General features: G+C 36.3%; 1 protein-coding gene across 6 annotated transcripts in view; it reads right to left on the bottom strand.

Moving 5' to 3' along the window:
* CACNA2D1 (calcium voltage-gated channel auxiliary subunit alpha2delta 1) overlaps positions 1–18,117 on the bottom strand; it is a 357,726-nt gene that overhangs the window by 4,577 nt on the left and 335,032 nt on the right. For 3 of the 6 annotated variants that reach the window (XM_033514364.1, XM_033514365.1, XM_033514366.1), the window contains 9 exons: positions 17,352–17,390; positions 16,114–16,185; positions 15,524–15,676; positions 15,379–15,431; positions 12,496–12,551; positions 12,212–12,341; positions 10,776–10,888; positions 7,779–7,861; positions 7–6,478 (listed from right to left, as the gene is read on the bottom strand). In XM_033514364.1, the coding sequence (XP_033370255.1) occupies positions 6,320–6,478; positions 7,779–7,861; positions 10,776–10,888; positions 12,212–12,341; positions 12,496–12,551; positions 15,379–15,431; positions 15,524–15,676; positions 16,114–16,185; positions 17,352–17,390 (858 nt within the window). In that variant the 3' untranslated portion in view covers positions 7–6,319. Of the gene's footprint in view, positions 1–6; positions 6,479–7,778; positions 7,862–10,775; positions 10,889–12,211; positions 12,342–12,495; positions 12,552–15,378; positions 15,432–15,523; positions 15,677–16,113; positions 16,186–17,351; positions 17,391–18,117 lie in introns of those variants that run through there. The other 3 variants (XM_033514368.1, XM_015628094.1, XM_015628095.1) reach the window with 1 other exon arrangement.

Here is an 18,117-nt window from a genome sequence, read left to right as displayed (position 1 = left end):
CTGTTGACAAGAAGAGTAGAAATCATTTAATATTAATTACAGTGAAGCAGCTTGAGAAGTAACCTACAGTTTAGTTTTCAATATTTTGAACTACCATCGAAGCATCCTTTTTGGTCTTATATGTTATTTTGCTAAAATAGCAGTAAAACAATTCCTGTAAGTTCCTCTGATTTTTGATAAAAAGAGTGACATTATTACTTTAACTAAAAACATGGGAGGATTAAATACTTTCAAGGTTTAGAGCACACACTTATGAACTAGATGGGATACTTACACCATCAAACAAGAAACAATATGGAATATACCTGGGGGCCCAAGTTAACACCATCTATATTCCTTAAAGCAACATTCATTTTAAGATTCTGAGTATGACTTTGTTGTGAGAAAATATAGAACAGATAACTTTTCAAGATTAGAAAGCAAATACCAAAATATGTTTATGTCCACTTCATCAAATGATTGCACAATAAAATGAATATGGTCTGCAGGTGAAGATATGATCAAAGGGAATGAAAATCCTTTCTCTGCCTCTGGTGCTCAAGTATGAGAAGGAAATTTTCTATTGCACTACTTGTACATGCTTGATACAGTTTGAAGCTCTCTCTGAGCTGCAGCGCTCTGTCATGCATCAGTAACTATTCCTTATGCCACACAGCAATCACACCACTTTTCTTCATTCCTCTCCACCATCAGTTGCTGTTCTTTGGTCCCACCTTGCTTGTAATGCTCAATACCTTTCACATGATGGACCTATTCATTAATCTGGCTGAAATACACTTGATACCTGTTCTGGAGCCTGTAACACCTTAGACCTTGTTTCTCAAGACTGATACAACTCTGACGAGTACCTAAAAAGCCAGGAAAATTTTTCCCTCACAGCTTTGTCTGACAAGTCTGAGATTCATGGTTAGCTCTGGAGGCTGAAAATATTTGGTCTTTTGTTTTCACTGTATTCTGTACCCATGGACACTTTCCATTTTCCAAAAAGATTCCAAGCCTCCAAGGGCAAAAAATCCAGTGTGGGTGGAAAGGAATGTAGGTATATTAGCAACTGGGGAAACTTCTTGAACAGGAGCAATATATTCAGGGAAGGATAGATAACTGAATATGAACAGTAACAGAGACTGGCTGTTGGCACAGAAATAATAATAATAATAAAAAAATATAACAGAAAGCAGAGGAAAGACAAAAGGCAGGAAAAGCTCCTGGTTCAGACAGACATGCCTCTGAGGCATATGCAATTAATACTTAATATACTCCAGAAAAGGCTGAGGGACGTGTGTGTGTGTCTATAAAAAGTACAATCAGGGTAAGTAAGAAAGCGCCATTAAACAACCTTTAATTTTTTAGCAAATTTCTTTAAGCAAATTTTGGTTTCCTTAAGCAAAACTTCCTTAAGCAAAGGTTTGTAAGAATAGCAGTGCAGGACATCAAGTTTACTCAAATGGGCAAGAACAAAAAAGCACATAAAAATGGCAGATCAGATATAAACAGGAAATAAGGCAGGAGGGGAGATAAAGTGGTTTTTTATAACCTCTCTGAAGAATACACTGAAATGGTAATAGAAATTTTTGACTAAATCAAAAGCACAAAACCAATGATGTTAGGGCAACTCCTTCATAACAGAGGTGTAAAGACAGAATTTGGAAATTACAGGGCATAGCAAAGGCTTTCAATGAGTTCTTTATACCAGCTTTAATGGGTGAGAACCTTAATGTTATTTATTCTCCACACAATGCATTCTTTTAAGCTGGTAGGTTTCCAAAACAGTTTGGGAAAAATATGGAAAATCAGATAAAGCAGACATAGCAGACTCAGTACATTATCAGGAGTTACAGCATTCACCAAGAGTCTCCTTTAGAAACTTGGATGTAAAAAAACCCCAACAATCCCAAGCCCAAAAAAAAACCCAAATCAGCATTCAATTTCCTTAGAAAGAAACAAAAATTCATTTTGTCCTAAAGCAAATACCTCATGTTGGCCACCATTGTTTATTAACAGTAGTGTTTTCCAGACATAACTCTGTCCTGTGTTAGCTTTACAATTTGGTTGTATAATTTTGGCTTTGGCTTTTTGTTTTGTTTTGCTTTTTGTCGTTATTTTGGTTTGGTTTTTTGTTTCTTCTTAGTTGATTGCTCTCTACAAGTTCAAAATTCCTAAGTTTTCTGGTCAACAAGGAGTCCTAAGTGAACTCTGCTGTACCAGATTTGGACTAGGATGCTAAGATTTCAAGATGCACTGAACATTCTGGTTTATTTAGTTTGGCTCTGTCACTATTTGCATCTGCATTGTATCTTGTCATGCAGCTTTATTTCTATTTAAAGTCCTTAAAAATAACTCTGTTGCTTCTTCCTCACAGTGATTACCATTAAAAACAGAATTATCTGTAAAGGTTTCCTCTAACATGAATTCAGCGAAAGGCACTCAGTGTTACCTCTTGGTATTTATTATTGTTATCACTGAAATTACTTAGAAGAGTCATCTTTGATGAAAGAGTTGAAAGCAAAGCAGCAGATTTAAAATTTCCAACAGACAGGAGATGTCTGGAGAGTATAAGTAGTAAAATGAAGGTCTTAAACAAAATTGTGTTTAATATGAGGGGAAAATTCCTTTATAGTGAAAATGGCATCTAGTCCGGACACAAAGCAAGTAGGCCTCCACATACAGAATTATACTGGACTCATCTTACACCTTCTAGCATTAGACCAAATATTGCAAATTATCTTCATAGATTAATCCTACCACCATATGTACTTGAAAACACCCTCCATTCTGCTGTCCATTTCTACTTGATCTGAGATTTTTCTAACTACACCACAATTTCTCAACTACTGTTACATTCATCAGTCACACAATGAAATATTCCTATTGGGTTGAAAAGAAGTATTTTAGTATCTTTTTCCCTCTCCCTAAAACTACACAGAGAAGTTTTTAAGGGATTCACAATTCACAACAGTAGAGAATTTCTTGGAAGCCTCATGGAGAGGCAACTTCTTACTATGAACGACACTATTAAACTGCACTATACAAAAGTATACAGGGTTTTTACACTTCTTTCAAGGTTAGTGAGATTTTAACATATTGATCAAAACCACATTAAATGTCTGAGGCTTGTAGACCAATCTGCAGTGGTAAACCAGCAGTTCTGCCAAGAAAAATTTCTAAATATTGTCTCTGGCATGAGTTAATTATTTCGTGTTCTAAGCTAAGACAAAAATAGTAGTGGGAAAGAAGGTACAGTAAATTCAATCTAAATCAATTTTTTTCAGAATTTCACTCTGTAATTTTCTTTTGAGTTTTCACTCTTGTCAAAATTACAGAACATGTGAAAATACTTTCAAGGAAAATAAAATAGATAAAAAGGGGAGAAAATCTGATTATGTGTTTATTTACATGAATCAAAACAATCAAGGGTCCCCTAGAAATAAGTGGGATTCCATCCCTAATTTAAAACCAGATTGAGATAAATGTCACTTTTGAATGGTCCCCAAATTCCATTTTTGAAAACACTTTCCCTCTTCTTGAGCTTTAAGGAAACTTTTCAACTGTTTCATGTTAATGTTATTTTTGAGATTTCTTCTGAAGTATCTTATAAGAAAGATATACAGCATCACTTTATCCTCTCTTTACACTATCTTATCTTTACCTCTTCCAGTAAAATTAGACACTGAAGTATTTTTAAGCAGTTTCACTGAAATTTTCCAGCCCATGACATTAATCACACAAATCCTGAATAACAGACCAGTGGAGATGTCCTCTCTTTGTTGTCTTCAAAATTACGTCTGCATATTAATTCTCTTTGAAGAGAGAAAGAAATGTAAAAGAAATTGGAAAGAACTGTTGTAAGCCACCAGAAGTGTGAGTAATTTCTCACATTAATCACATTGAATTCCCTTGCATGCTTAAGGTAGAGAAGTATCAAATCCAAATGTCATCTCCTTCATGTCATGCCTTACTATCACAGCTCTAGATAAGGCAGTTTTACAGCATCACATGCTATGAAAATTATTCAGCACTTTCAGAATGGAAATTAATTCTTTTATAAAACCATACCTTCATTGGTAAGTATCAAAACCACAGAATAATTGCTATATATCAGCACTTCCTTGAAGACACTGCCAGTCCAAAATTTTAAAAATACACTAGGAACTATAAATACAGATATACATGTATATGCTAAGGCTATAAACATACTTGTTACTCCTTTAGAAGTGTACTATAACTTTTTAATGTACTAACAGTTTGTTTTTAAATTATAATAATTCATCAGAACCCACTGTGCTATTCTGACATATAAAAGGGTAAAACAACATCTGCCCAAAGAGCTTCTGATCTGGCCTTCGATACCAATTGATTACATCAGAGTTATACCTTTTATAAGCATGTATTTTAAATGTTTCATATTACATGGAGAACACCTTTGCTTTTACTCAAGAGTCACTTCAAGTTTCAATACATGGTCATTCATAAATTTTGGGTTACCCTCCTTTGCCTGGACTACCAGACAAAGCTGTCAAAGGTGTTCAGACCCCCATGCACAGGCAATTCCACCAAGATTTAGCAGTGCAGGACATCAAGATCTGGGGACACAGGCAATTCCACCAAGATTTATCCAGTGGCCTCGACTGCTGATCACCCTCAAAGCTCCCACTGACATACCTGGGAGCTGATGGAAGTAAGACATCCCCAGTGGGGGCTAAAAATCTGTACAGTTTTTTCCTTTATTCTCAGGCATGGCAACCAAAACCAGTGTGCATGTACAAAATAAGAGAAAGCCTTTTGAGGCAGTGATAATGACTATTTTGTTATCCTTGATGAAAAGTAAAAAAACCTGATCAGCTGGATTGTATCAGTGCTGGCTTCAGTGATTTAATATAACTATTCAGATTAATGTCCAGAGACAACCCATTTCCAAAATCAGAAAGTTATTAAAAACAAGATGGAGGAACAAAATTACCTTTGTAACTTTCTGCTGCCAAAAGCTTATCAGCTAAAAATATATTCTGTGCGTTTCCCACCTTAAGTAGAAAGTACATTTTGGGCATAAAGAATTCAGTTCAAGGTGAGTCTCTGCTGCTTTATGTACGTTGGACAGTAGCTTTTTAATTAAAGAAAGCTATGTGCAGAGCAAATTGCATGAGCAAGAATATGAGATGTTAATCTAGATTTTAATGTGAAATACTACTGGCTTAAAGAAAGGCCTTTCACCTTTCCCTACAATCTTCTGCCATGGCTGTGCAAGTTCCTAGGTTTGCAAGAAATGTCATCATTTAAATACAGAATAAGAAACTTCAAAATTACTCAAATAATAAACTGTTAAACAGAATTTAAAGATTGTTTTTTCACTTATGTTCAAGAGATATTGGTATAACAAGATATTAATTTAATTTTCCCTTAAGTATGGAAAGATTATAAATGACTGTGAAAATGACTGTTCTAAATTTCAATTAATTACAATATTTCATGATACTAACTTTGAAAAATTCCCTGTAAGCTTTCAGTTCTGCCTCAGTTTGCTTTACTTTGATAGACATGTGAGTATCTCCCTCTAGTGGTTTTCAGAACAGCGCTGATCAGAACCCCCTTCAGTCACACATTTTTTTGCTCTTTAGATCAGCAGTTCTCTTGCAGATATGTCACTTGCACAGTAACACATGACACAGTCCCACACCATCAAATGCAACACAATCTAATTGCCAAGGCTTTACTTGTAAACCCCAGAGTCTGCACTTGGTCAATATGCAGGCGTTAATTAGAAGATATACCTCACCTTCTGCTGTAATCAGGCAATTAATATGTTTAGGTCACCAAAAATTAAGAAGTAAAGAAATATTATTTTACTGAATTCCAATTGGATGCACACCATTATCTTCCATCATTAACTGCTGTGTTCATTTGAATGCAGTGAAAACTCCTCACTCTTCTCAATAGCAACACTCACACAATAACACTCATGCTTGGCACCTCCTAAGTGAAGCTTTACTCTCACAGGTATGATGTCTCTTCTATTTGCTTTGTATCTTTGTTTCTGTGAAAAAAACTTTCTTCTTCTGTTCCTTTTGACAAGGGAAAAATGCTCAGAAGAGAAGGATGCAGACTCAAGCTGTTACATGTGTGATTTCAAAGAGTGAACCATATAAACTCAACAGGTTCCCCTGTCTTTGTATGTTCTGTGGGAGAGGCCATAGTGTTTACTAATTATGATTTATAAGGCTCCAGACAGGTTTTTTTCTTTTTTAATTTCCCTTAATATTGCAACAGTAATTTACTCCAGATTGTTGCTTTTGGGACTCACTTAATTCTGTTTTCTTTTGTATGCTCAGTAAGTAGAAAAGTCTGCTAATTTTTTAAGCCAAGAACAAAACAAAAAATTAGAGAAAGTAACTGACCATCCACACCACATGAAAACTTGCAGAAAAATGAAGATAGGAGCGGACGTCATGGCAGAGGCACGACTCGTTGTGCATATAGGCTGATCCTATTAATAACGGGCAAAGTAGCAAGTAGAGGAAAGGAAAGAAAACACAGAAAAAAAGACATACAAGATGAGATATCATGCAGATTGCTGGCAGTTAGCAGAGTTAATGTGAAAGCATCCACCCAAGAGCAAGAGATTCACAGCAAATTTTGCAAATAAACTTAACCAAAACAATCCACTGTTACAAAACACATGACTTACACACTGATCAGCACATCAAGCTAGTGAGCAAGAGTTGTACTTTCACACACAATCACATCAGGATGGCTTGGATTATTTACAATGGCTGGATAGCTTTTGAATGGGTTTTCAACTTTATTTAAACTTTGTTGGCCAGTAAGAAGACTTCCTTTTGAAAATAAAATTTGGTTACTAGAAAAATGCATTGAACACCAGTTCTCTAAACATTTAAAATACTACTGACGTCTCAGTAATTGTGCCTCATTACAAGAAAAGCAGAGAACGGACTGGAACAAATTTTGGTATACAGCAGTTATAGCCAACTAAGTGCACTGGTTTAAGACAATCTTTCCACTGCAAAAATTACAGAAATTGCATGAGGCATTAAAAATGCATGTTTAAAGTTTTTATTGTATCTAATAATAGGAAGAGGAGCTTCCTTTTTCAGTACTTTTTTGTCTTGAAATTTCTTCTGAACAACTTGAATTCAGCATAATCTCTTTTGTATCTTTGAATGGTAACATAAAAAGGATATTAAAAATAATTTAGATATGTGGCACAGTTATAATTTTTCTCTTTCAAAACTAATGCATTCAACACAGAAGTACCAAAAAGCATAGTTTTGTTGATTTCAGTAAAGCAATGCACTTTTAAACCTGCTAAGATCATGACCTAAGGGCAGTACAATTTGCAGAATTAGAAATAACATCCTAAAATATATAACATTTTTAGTAATTTAGCAGTACTTTAAGTGATATTTGGATACATTTATATAAAAATACTACTTCTAACCCAAGATTACAATATTCTTGTGCAAATCATTGAAGAGCTGAATTTCACAGCACTGTACAGAGACCAACAGTTTTACGCTCACTGATGATATTTTAGTGGGAATCATGTGTGAAAGTGCAATGGTTATAGGAAAGGCAGATAAGAAAGCAGCTGTTAAGTTTATGTTAATTGAAATAGAGTGGCTATGGTCTAGAGTGAACAGTATGTATAGTGATAAAAAGGTTACTAGGCACCAAGGTACATTTAAATACAGTTTCCACTGATCATCTAAAGCTGCTCTACAATTGTTTGTAAGGATAGTCTTAAAGTCTTACAACTTCAATTTTACCTGTTTGGCTTCATCAAAACAGATTTCAGGACCCTTTCTGTATCTAGGTTGTTTGACCATTTCACATGGATTTGGCCCTTCATCTGTTTCTCTGGTTAAGGAGTGTCACTGTTTTTCATGCATTGTACATGAGCAGGATCAATATTGTTTGCTTTTTTTTTCCATGGCAGAAGACAAGATTTATGCTAATTCAGAGAGCGCTGAAATAAACATCACTATTCACAGCTCCTTGCTTCGATTCAAGAAAACCTACCCAACCATTTAGATAAATCAAAATTACATACTTTTCTTTTTTACACTGATATAATCAAGAAAATGAACACACAATATTTTAGAATATTTTCAGAACCATAAACAAAAATAAAATAAAAGATGAGTTCTTTAACATTTTCCGCATTTTTTTTATCATTGCATAAATATTTCAGATAATGTTTCATAAGGCAGTAAACTTTCAATGGTGCTGATTATGTTACCGCTGGGTTACTCTGCTATAATGAAGAAACACAGTAAAAGCAAGGAATCTTTGGAAAAGTAATGTCATATACAGTAGCAGAGAAAGCCTATAAAAGCTACTGGTTCTATCATGGGAACACTTGTATTACCCCAAATATAGAAAAGATCATGCTGCTGTAGGCTTTGTAGTAAACCACTGAGATCCCATTAGCATTTCAGTGATGAGGGGAGACAGAAAATCCTGTCCATACTACCAGCAGAACAGCAGGAGAGAAAGGGGAAAAATGACCTGCTATTAATTAGCTAACTGAATATATGAGGTACTGCTTTAGCTCACTTCTCTGAAATCTGTAATTGCTGGTGTTAGTCCTTCACACTGTACTTCACATGTGCCACTAGCTAATGTGGGGCACAGGTCATTGCAGCAGACTTGAAAGGCATGGGTATGGCAAACTGCAAAACAGCCTTCTGGTGAAACCTGCTTATATTACCATTGAGTATGTTAAGCTTTTTTAATTCCACTCCAGGTAGCACACATATTAAAAAAATCGAGTGCCAGAATGTATTTTTGCAGCTCTAATTTACACTTGGAACAATCCTGTTCATGTACTACCACGAGTAGTGCAGCAACCTCAGTGCAACAAGTGGAGAGGCCAAAGAGAACAGAAGGCAAGATGATGGGGGGGTTATTTCTACAGATCTGTATCTGCCTTCATTCAGATGTTATTAGACTCCCCTCCCCTTTTCTCTGCTGTGGCTCAACTGAAAAGGAAGTTGAAACACGAAAATATTCTAAGAGACTGTTCATAAGCAAAGCTGCACCAGCCAAAAGGAAGCAAAGTGTAATAATAATCATCTAAACAGCACCCAAAGGTCATTTTGTCTGCTTGGGTGATGTTATGGTACATCTGCATTTTACTATGTACCTTATTTACAGAAGAGAGGGAATAGCTTAGTACTGCATAGTTGAATAAAAATAAAATAGTTCCTTTAGTCAATATAAGCCCACCCAGCTGTTCTGATTGCCATTTTAGGTCATTTGCTGCTTTTTAGTAGTTTTGGGTTCCACAGGGAAATGCAAGTCATGTGCCCTTTCCCATTCATCATGTTTCATTTTCTATAGTGAGTGCTGTCTATAAATTCAGACAGTGGAAACAGTTAATCAAACTGTCATGGACTGAAGAATATTAGGCTGTGTTTACATAGTTATGTGATGACACCCCAATGTAACTTCCTTTTCAGCCCAAGCGTAGATGGAATTCCTGTTTTATTAATGTGGCAATGAATGCATTGCTTGTGCCAAAGAAACACAGTCATCTGTACCACCATCTGCTTTTCTTTCAGGAGTGGGAGAGGCTGTCTCAACTAACTTCCTGATGTGGACAGAGGTATTACTAATTGTTTTCCCTGTTCTGCCACAGTAATCAAAATTCTGGCTTGATTTACCGCTTCTGGCACCTGTCCTCAAGCCTACATAGAAGAGAATGGCTGAGGTGATTTTCTCCTGGCCTAGAATGTGAATGTTCGTTTTATGTATTTCCATCACCATCACTTACAGGTATCTACTGCAGTGAACAGGCTAAAGCAGAGAGATTGGCATGAAGGTGGTTGTAAATTAAAACAGTCTTTCACATGCTTTTAACTTCAATGTTTGTGTTGCAAGAGCCTAGCACGTAAACCACCTGTCTCCAGCCAGCTCTGAAGGAATTCTAAGCAGCTGGATGAACTCTAGCCTTTAATGGCTAATGCAGTTACCACAAGAACTAAGCTTGTCTTTGACACTGAGCACACACTAAAGTGCGTTCATCAACTAACCAACAGTGCAGCATCTCAACTTCTCATGACCAAACACTCCTATCCTGTCCCTTTTTTTGTTATTTCTCTAGACAGACATAGCATTGTCTTTTCTAAAGTTTGAACAAACCCAGGACACTCAGACTTTCCTTGGTTGGGCTCCTTGATGCCAATCACCTTGGTGGCCCTTCACTAGATTTCCTCCTGTATGCCAGTGCAGTCCTGGGAAGCACACAGCACTCCAGATGTGGTCTCACCAGTGCTGAAGGGTTGGGATGGATCAATTCTCCCAGTCTGCTGATTACTCTCTTGCTGTCATAGCCCAGGATGTGACCAGCCCACTTTTCTGCAAGGCACAGTGCCAACTCATGGTCACCTTCCTGCCCACCATCAACCTCCAGCTCTTTCCTGCAAAGCTTTCTGTTACTCTGTCCCTGTGCTGTCCAGCTATGCAATTATTCTGTCCTCGACCCAAGACAAAGGCCCATTTGCTTTTTTGAAACTTCATTAAGTTCCTGTGAGCCCATTTCTGTCTAAGTTCTCACAAATAACAGCTTTGCTCTCTACCTCAATGACTGCTGCTTCACATGATTTGTGATACCATCCACAAATACCTGCTACTTCAAGTGTTCCAGTGGCAACCATGAACCATGGTAATAACGTAGGAGTCATTTCTCCCCAAATATATCCCAGTATCCCATAGCCAAAAATCAATCCACACTACTAAATAACATTATTTTTAAAGGATACCCGGCTTCTCCGCTTGCATCAGTGGCTTTGGGTCACAGGAACGACACAGGAGTTGGCTGTCACTGATAATGAACACCAGATTGGTGTTTGAAATCTTCTCTGCATGATAAAGTCTGCAAAAAAAGCCAACAAAAACCTATGTTTAAATGAAGCAAGGAAAATCATATTTGAGAAGGACATACAGTATTGGATTAAAATAATCCAGCTTCACAGATTTAGTCTGCCTGCTTCTGTTTATCTTTTTCATTAACAAACAGTAAGAAACATTTAAAATAAATTTTGTAATCCTTTTGACATTTCCATCGTACCCTCTTTCAACTAGACTTCTTAGTGGAAAAAATGGAAAAGAGCATAAAATGACTTTAATTGAATTAATAGCTAGCTCTGTACTGCTACCACAGTAGCTGCACTGAGGAATAACATCAGTTCAGCATCAATTAACACTGAAAAAAACCCCAACCACAAAAACAAACAAACAAAACTCCAAAACATAAACCTCCTCTGTAAGAAGAGTGAGAGAGAAGCATAGGGTTTGTTAATGGCATGTATTGGATGTGTATTTTTTGTATTTTTATGGCCATATAATTCTGCAAAAAGGTCTTTAAGTTAGAAGGGTTGTTTTCAGTTTATAAATAAACCAAATGCATACTAGCAACATGGAGGAGGAAGTAAGGAAGTGGAAAAAATGTCTGCGTGTTTTGGCTCTCTCCACCTTTCTCCAAAGTTCTCTCTTTCTTTCCTGGCTTGAAATATTGTCCTTTTTTTTGTTTGAAATCTGGCTATTAATTCTAATTTCTAAGATGTTTTCAGAAGCACAAAATGTATACAAAACTCCAGCAGGCTCTTGTATGAAACAGAGATCTAGGTCCAAGATGTTATGTTTCTGAAGTATACCATTTTTTTCATGCATAATAAATATCATCTTCAATAGGCCTCCTTATGGTGTCTGGTGAGTAATTATTTTAATAATAAAATAGAATACCTTTGCTTGCTTTTTAAGACTCATAGCTTTTAAATCATGAGCACTATCAACTAGAAGATAAATTAGAAGATAAATTGCATAATCTCTTGACCGTCAAAAATTCTGATACTTCTGATTAAAGAAGATCATATCCCTTGGGATACTGCAGAATGCTTTTAAAGTGACATAATAAATTAAAAGAAAACAAATTATGTCAGAGAAAAAATACAATCTTCATGGAGCACAGACTATAAAACAAAAAAAAAATGGACTGAATTCTTTAATGATTAAAATTAAAATTAATTCTAAATGAATAAAAAGAGAATGCAATTGCCTGCCTCTTTTCTTCTCTGTCCTTCTTATGTAAGTTTTGTGAAATTAATCCAAAGTATTTTTTCTCTATATAATAGAGTCCTTATCTTTTGTAAAATAAATAAAAATCACAACGTTATTACTTATATTGAAGAAATTTTACCTGGAGCAGTTTATACAGTCTACAATCCCACCAAAGGATTTATCATTGTTTTCAAAGAAATATTGAGTTTGCTCAGTGATACAGCTTGTTTTAGGCAGGGCAGCACCAAAATCATCATCTTCCATATCAGCTGATATAAAATAAATAAATAAATGATTAAAAAAACAAACAAACAACATTTTTAAGTCACAGACATAATGGGGAGACCCAAATATGTCCCCTGGCCTAGATTCTTACCTTCTGCTTCACTCAAAAGTTGACTCTTTAACATTCTTTTGACTTACCTGCCTCAAGGAATCGTGGAAAAGTCAAGCTCAAAAACAGCTGCTGTAAGATAGACCTGAACACAGAAAGACAATATATTTATTTTTAAAGGTTTTTTTCTTTTCTGTATCATAATGGATACTTAAAATCTATTCAAATATAAGTTATTAACAATAGTTTTTATGCTTTTGTCAGTTATCAAAGCTGTGTTTCTTTAAACCTTCCAGTTTGACTCTGGTTTTCTTTTCCCACATTCTCACAGGTCTTTCACACTAATCTTTTATTCTATAGTTCAGATTTTCTGTAATGTGTTCCAACAACTCACATAAGGGAAATGTTATCACACCATCCATGCCCCCCTTTTATACCTCTGTGGGAGGTGGAAGAGGCATGTTGGTATTTCTCTATAAATTAAACCAACTGGAACTCTTTAACACAGGGAAAATGCTCCTGAATTAGATACTTTTCACTGATTAAGTTTCATTAAATTTCTGAGAAAGAGATCAACACTGGAATCTTATGTTATAAAAAACATTAATGTAACATTTGACTTTTAAAGTCATGTCTATCCTTGCTCTTGAGGTATGGACTACATTTTCTTCCGATATGCTGCCAAAATACTTAAGCTTAAAGAGCTCCATTTATTTAATTTTTTCTTCACTGATGATAGCATTTTTTCCAATGTTATTTACTGAAAGTAGGTACCAGCTTGCCACACAGACAGACATTGTCTACCAGCCTGTCAAAACAGGAACAGCAACAGGTACATTCTCTGACTCACTGCTTCTCCTTAACCTTCCTAAGTTGAATTTTCCAGTTGTCAAGTTTTAAGCTTGCTTCTACCCACAAATATGATCCAATCTCTTCTCATCTCATTCTGTTTTAACACTTTTTCTGTAGGGAGAAGGGATGGTATAATTTCATTCAACCTGAGAGTTTTTTCCTCCTTTTTGAGAGTTATTCCTGTGTGAATAAACTGAATATGCCTGACACATTCCCTATGGAGGCATTCCCTGAAGGAGTTCTGCACTCACATCCACGACTTTGTGCTTTGAATCATCAGAGGAACAGCACAGAGCAGTTATGGATCAGAAGAGACCTGATTCTATTCAATAGTGATGCAATTTACTGACAGAAAATAGTAATCCTTTGTAATGGCTTACCTCAGAATTTATAGGGAACTGAACAAAAAAGGCAGCCTGGGAAAAGTCCTAAATCTCCTGACTTAAAGGAGCATGAAGGAGAAATGATATGTACTCTCTTAACCAAATGCTGATGTATCCTGTATAAATTTTGAAAATGATCTCTCACACCTTTATCCCACATCTTTTCCCTGAAACACTAGAGCTTTCTTTAACAACCTAGTTTCTCTTATTTCCCTGAACTTGCTTTTGCCAGGTGCCTCACTGAATCCATTTTTTGGTCATCCCTTCTCACTTTGCTTAATGGCCTTCTCTGCCTGCTTCTGACCTAGATTCCATTAAAAACATGGCTACAGTAAAGTAATTTAATGTTGTGCTTTCAAGTTAAACATCACACAAAATAAACCTTAGGTCTAAATTGAGACCAGATTGCTGAGTCTGATTCGAACACTGATAAACTGAAGTTTCTCTGTTTGAAAAGAACTCAAGTTACTCTTCTGGATTATTGCCCATCTTCAATTTTTGAGGCTTGCTGTTATCCAAGAAAACCAACATTATTTCTCTTCCTGCTAACTAAATGTAACCAACAATAAAAAACAACATACACTCTTCATAGTGCTTCTGTGAGAAAATTACTGTAGGTTTCTTCAGCTGCTACGTATTTTAACTCTTAGCTTCATAAAGGAGGCAATTTATTCCAGTTTAGTAATTATTATTAGGAAAATAAAAAAAGTATCATGAGGTTTTAGAAAAAAGGACCAGTCTCCAAGGGTGCAATGTAGCTGAAATGAGCGTCAATTGGCATGGCCTGAGAAAGGTAAAATACCCCACCTGAGTACTGTGGCAGCCCTGGAGTCCTCAGCACAGGAAAACATGAGCCTGTAAGTGGGTCCAGACAAAGGCCACAACAATGATCAGAGGAATGGAATACTTTTGCCATAAGGAAAGGCTGAGAAAGTTGGGGTTCAGTCTGAATAAAAGGAGGCTCCCAGGAGACCTTATAGTGGCCTTTCAGTACTTAAAGGGGGCTTTGAATGAAGATGAGAACAAACTTTATAGCAGGGCCTGTTCCAATATGACAAGGGGTGATAGATTCCCTACAAGAGGGAAGATGCAGACTAGATACAAGGAAGATATGTTTTACAATAAGGATGGTGAAGCACTGGCACAGGTTGACCAAAGAGGTTGAGATGTCTCACCTCTGGGAACATTTAAGGTGAGGTGTGATGGGGCTCTGAGCAACCTGATCTAGTTGAAGATGTGCCTGCTCATTGTAGGGGAAGTTAGACTGGATGACCTTTAAAGATCCCTTCCAACCCAAATGATTCATGTGTTTTGTAAAATGATTCACTGAAAAGCAAACATTGATTTTCTTAAGACTTCTTGCTAGAAAAAGACAAAAATGATATTCTGAAATAGGGAGCCAAGTGATTAATAATTCAAAATCTGATAATTTAGACATCACAACTGCCCATGATATGTAGATCATTAATCCAAACTCTCCATCCTGAAGCTGATTTTGTAGTCAGAACACACACCCATAAAACCTGGCAAAAGCAGTTTTGAATTGAACTGTTTGAATTGAACCATTGACAAAACAGTCATGTTTGGAGGCATAGCTAAGAATTTTCATGACAAGAAACTGCAGAAACAAAGGGTCTAGAGAACTTTCATGGAGGAAAAAATCCAAGCCAAATAGAGTTTCAAACCACTGAACAATTATAGTTTGGATATAGAGATTTCCTACACTCTTGTACTTACCAGGCTGCTGCTGAAGCCCACCATCCAAGTTGCAAAATATCTGTTATTGTAGGCTGGAAAAAAACCCCAAAAGAGGTTATTTTATTTGTATGAACACACAAAGACTTTCAATGGATTGTCAGCCACTGCACATGGGACTACTGACCACATAAGCAGAACGAAGTCCAGCTCCTTGCTTTGGTTCTTCTTCGGGGTCACAGACTGACTGGTAGTCATACGACTTGTTAAAGGCATACAGGGACATGTTAATCAGGTTTCGCATCAGGCCAGGATCAATTTCACCAAAGAATCTTCCAATCTGATGGGGGGCAATACAGAGAGGTAAGATAAAACATTTCCAAGTATTCTTCTCATAACAAAGTGCACAGTTCTACATTTCCCAGTTAGCCAGTAAGTGTTAAATGCAGTATCAGTGATACCCTGCCTGGGGAAGAGAAAGAAGAATATGAGCAAGAAGGAGGGTGGATAACATACTGCTTGTCCTCACCATCCATTGGCAGCCTATCAGCCTAATGGCAAAGCACAAAGAATGTAACTTGATAGCAAATTTGGCATCTTCATCTATTAAAAAAACCTAAAAAAACCTAACAAATCCCCTAGAATTTCTGATTCAGCAATATTTTTGTGATTCAGAAATGTTATCTTTAGAGTAAGTTGAGAGTTAAATGCTTTTTCTTTTCTCTTTAAACATCTTCCTATTGGTTTTCATCTTCTGTTCTTAAAGAATATACATACCTGTTGTGTATATTCATCTCGATTGGACATCAAAAGAAATCCACCATCATCAAGGATAACACAGTCCACATGCTATTGTAAGAAAGTGAAATATGTTTTACAGGAAAGATTTGTCAATAGAACACTCTGTAAGAAACAACTTTTTTTTGAAGACATCAGAAGTATCTTCAAATCTAAAACCCATAGCCAAGGGCCAATTTTAAGTTATAATAATTAGCATTATCAGTATAATAAAAGTTTGAACAGATCAAAGGCTTATTTTTGGCTTAATTTCATAGAAGTTGTTTTGCAAATTCTTACTTGCTCAATACTTTGTTAGTTCCAAGAGTGCTATATCCTTATTAAATCTGTTTATAATTGGAACTGAGCTCATAATAAGGGGCTACAACTTCTCATGGGCTTCAGCCATGTTTAAAGTACTTTTCCATTTGCAGTTTTCAATGGTAAAAATCTTAAGGGCAGGTTCCCAGCTTTCTGGGCATGATTATTTTCATTGCCAAGAACTGTAGTGGGATTATTCCAGGTGTCAGGTGCAGGAATGGGAAACCCAGAGATTCTATATGCTTTGCACTTTGTAAAAGATCCTTGCAGCCAGAGACTGGAAAGACAGCAGTGAGGTCAAATAGATAACTCTCCACATTACCCTTCCTCCTGCCATTCTTGCATTTAATGATCTTCACATTCTTTAAAAGAACACAGAAGACTTGAGGCAAGCACATGGCAGAACCTGATATGTTGACAGTCCCTGGATCTGTGCTCTCCTGAGTGCCAGCAAGGCTATGGGATCCCCTAATACTGAATGTGCTGGGAATCAATGACTGTGGAAAGGCACATTATGGTCTCTGGTGCTTCTAAATTTGCCCTTACCCTTCTCTCAGGTACTCCTTTTCTTTAGATTTTTAATTTATTTTTTTTTCCTCAGGATTTGTCTCTTGTTTTGCAAATTACTCCTTTATTTTTATCACATTTTTTCCCCACATCATTCTCTATTGCTTTTCCTGTATATTTTTCTTTACACTTGTTATCATAACTTCATCACCATAACCACTTCACCTCCTTTTATGCTCTTTTTCCCCACTTCCCCTCCTAACCTTCATCTTTCTCAAGACATAAACTAAGCCCTGTTTTCTGTAAAATTAGCATTCAAATTATAGTGATAGAATCTGTCTTAGCTAGATCTAGAGAGAATGAGGAATTTCAATGCTTGTCAGATATTCATAAACTGAACATTTTCTTACCATGCTATTTCTTTCGCAGCCACAGATTTCACTGTTGCACTAAAAAACAGAAGTATGATAATCTTCACAAAAATGTTACAAAATAAACTGTATTTTGCAGTTTAATATTAATAATTCAAGACAAGAACAAATGATTTTATTTTCAATATATGTACATAAATTTAAATTCATTTTGAGTGTGTGTCATTTATCAGATATATCTCTCTCAACAACATGTATTCAGTAATTATCAAAAGCACAATCTTGACTGCTTTTCCCAAAGACTCTGGCACAACTCCCTTTACAAGTATGCTCAATATAGGTAAATAGTTTGGGCGACTTGCCAGATGTCAGTGTTGTGAGCATAAAGTAAAGCAGGAAGAATAGGAGCTTTTCCATGTGTTTGGAATTTGGAAGGAAAGCCTTCAAAAGTATCTTTCCAACCAAGAAAATCTTCAAAGCATGGGAATCCTATGTGCTAAAGGAAACCCATCAACCCAGCTGGCTTTTATGGCTTTGATTTGAACATGTTTTCCTCGTGTTCTTGCAGTATGTGTACACATACACACACATCTGTGTTCTTGCATTACATCCTCAGAAGAACAACTACCAGGTGATGCTGGAGTCATCATCATTCTTTCTGGAATACTCACCTTACTTTCCATTTTTCACTTACGTATTTTTGTCCTTAACTGCTCTAACACTCAGGCAATGGATTTGCCTCCCCATTGAACTGCAGCTCCAACACCTAAACCAGCCTGACTCTTTTACTGATTCCCTAAGCACA

The sequence above is a fragment of the Parus major genome, chromosome 1A (assembly GCF_001522545.3).
Source record: "Parus major isolate Abel chromosome 1A, Parus_major1.1, whole genome shotgun sequence".
NCBI lineage: Eukaryota > Metazoa > Chordata > Aves > Passeriformes > Paridae > Parus > Parus major.
The sequence above is the reverse complement of the archived record's forward strand: the minus strand, read 5'-3'. Positions and strand labels throughout refer to the sequence as shown.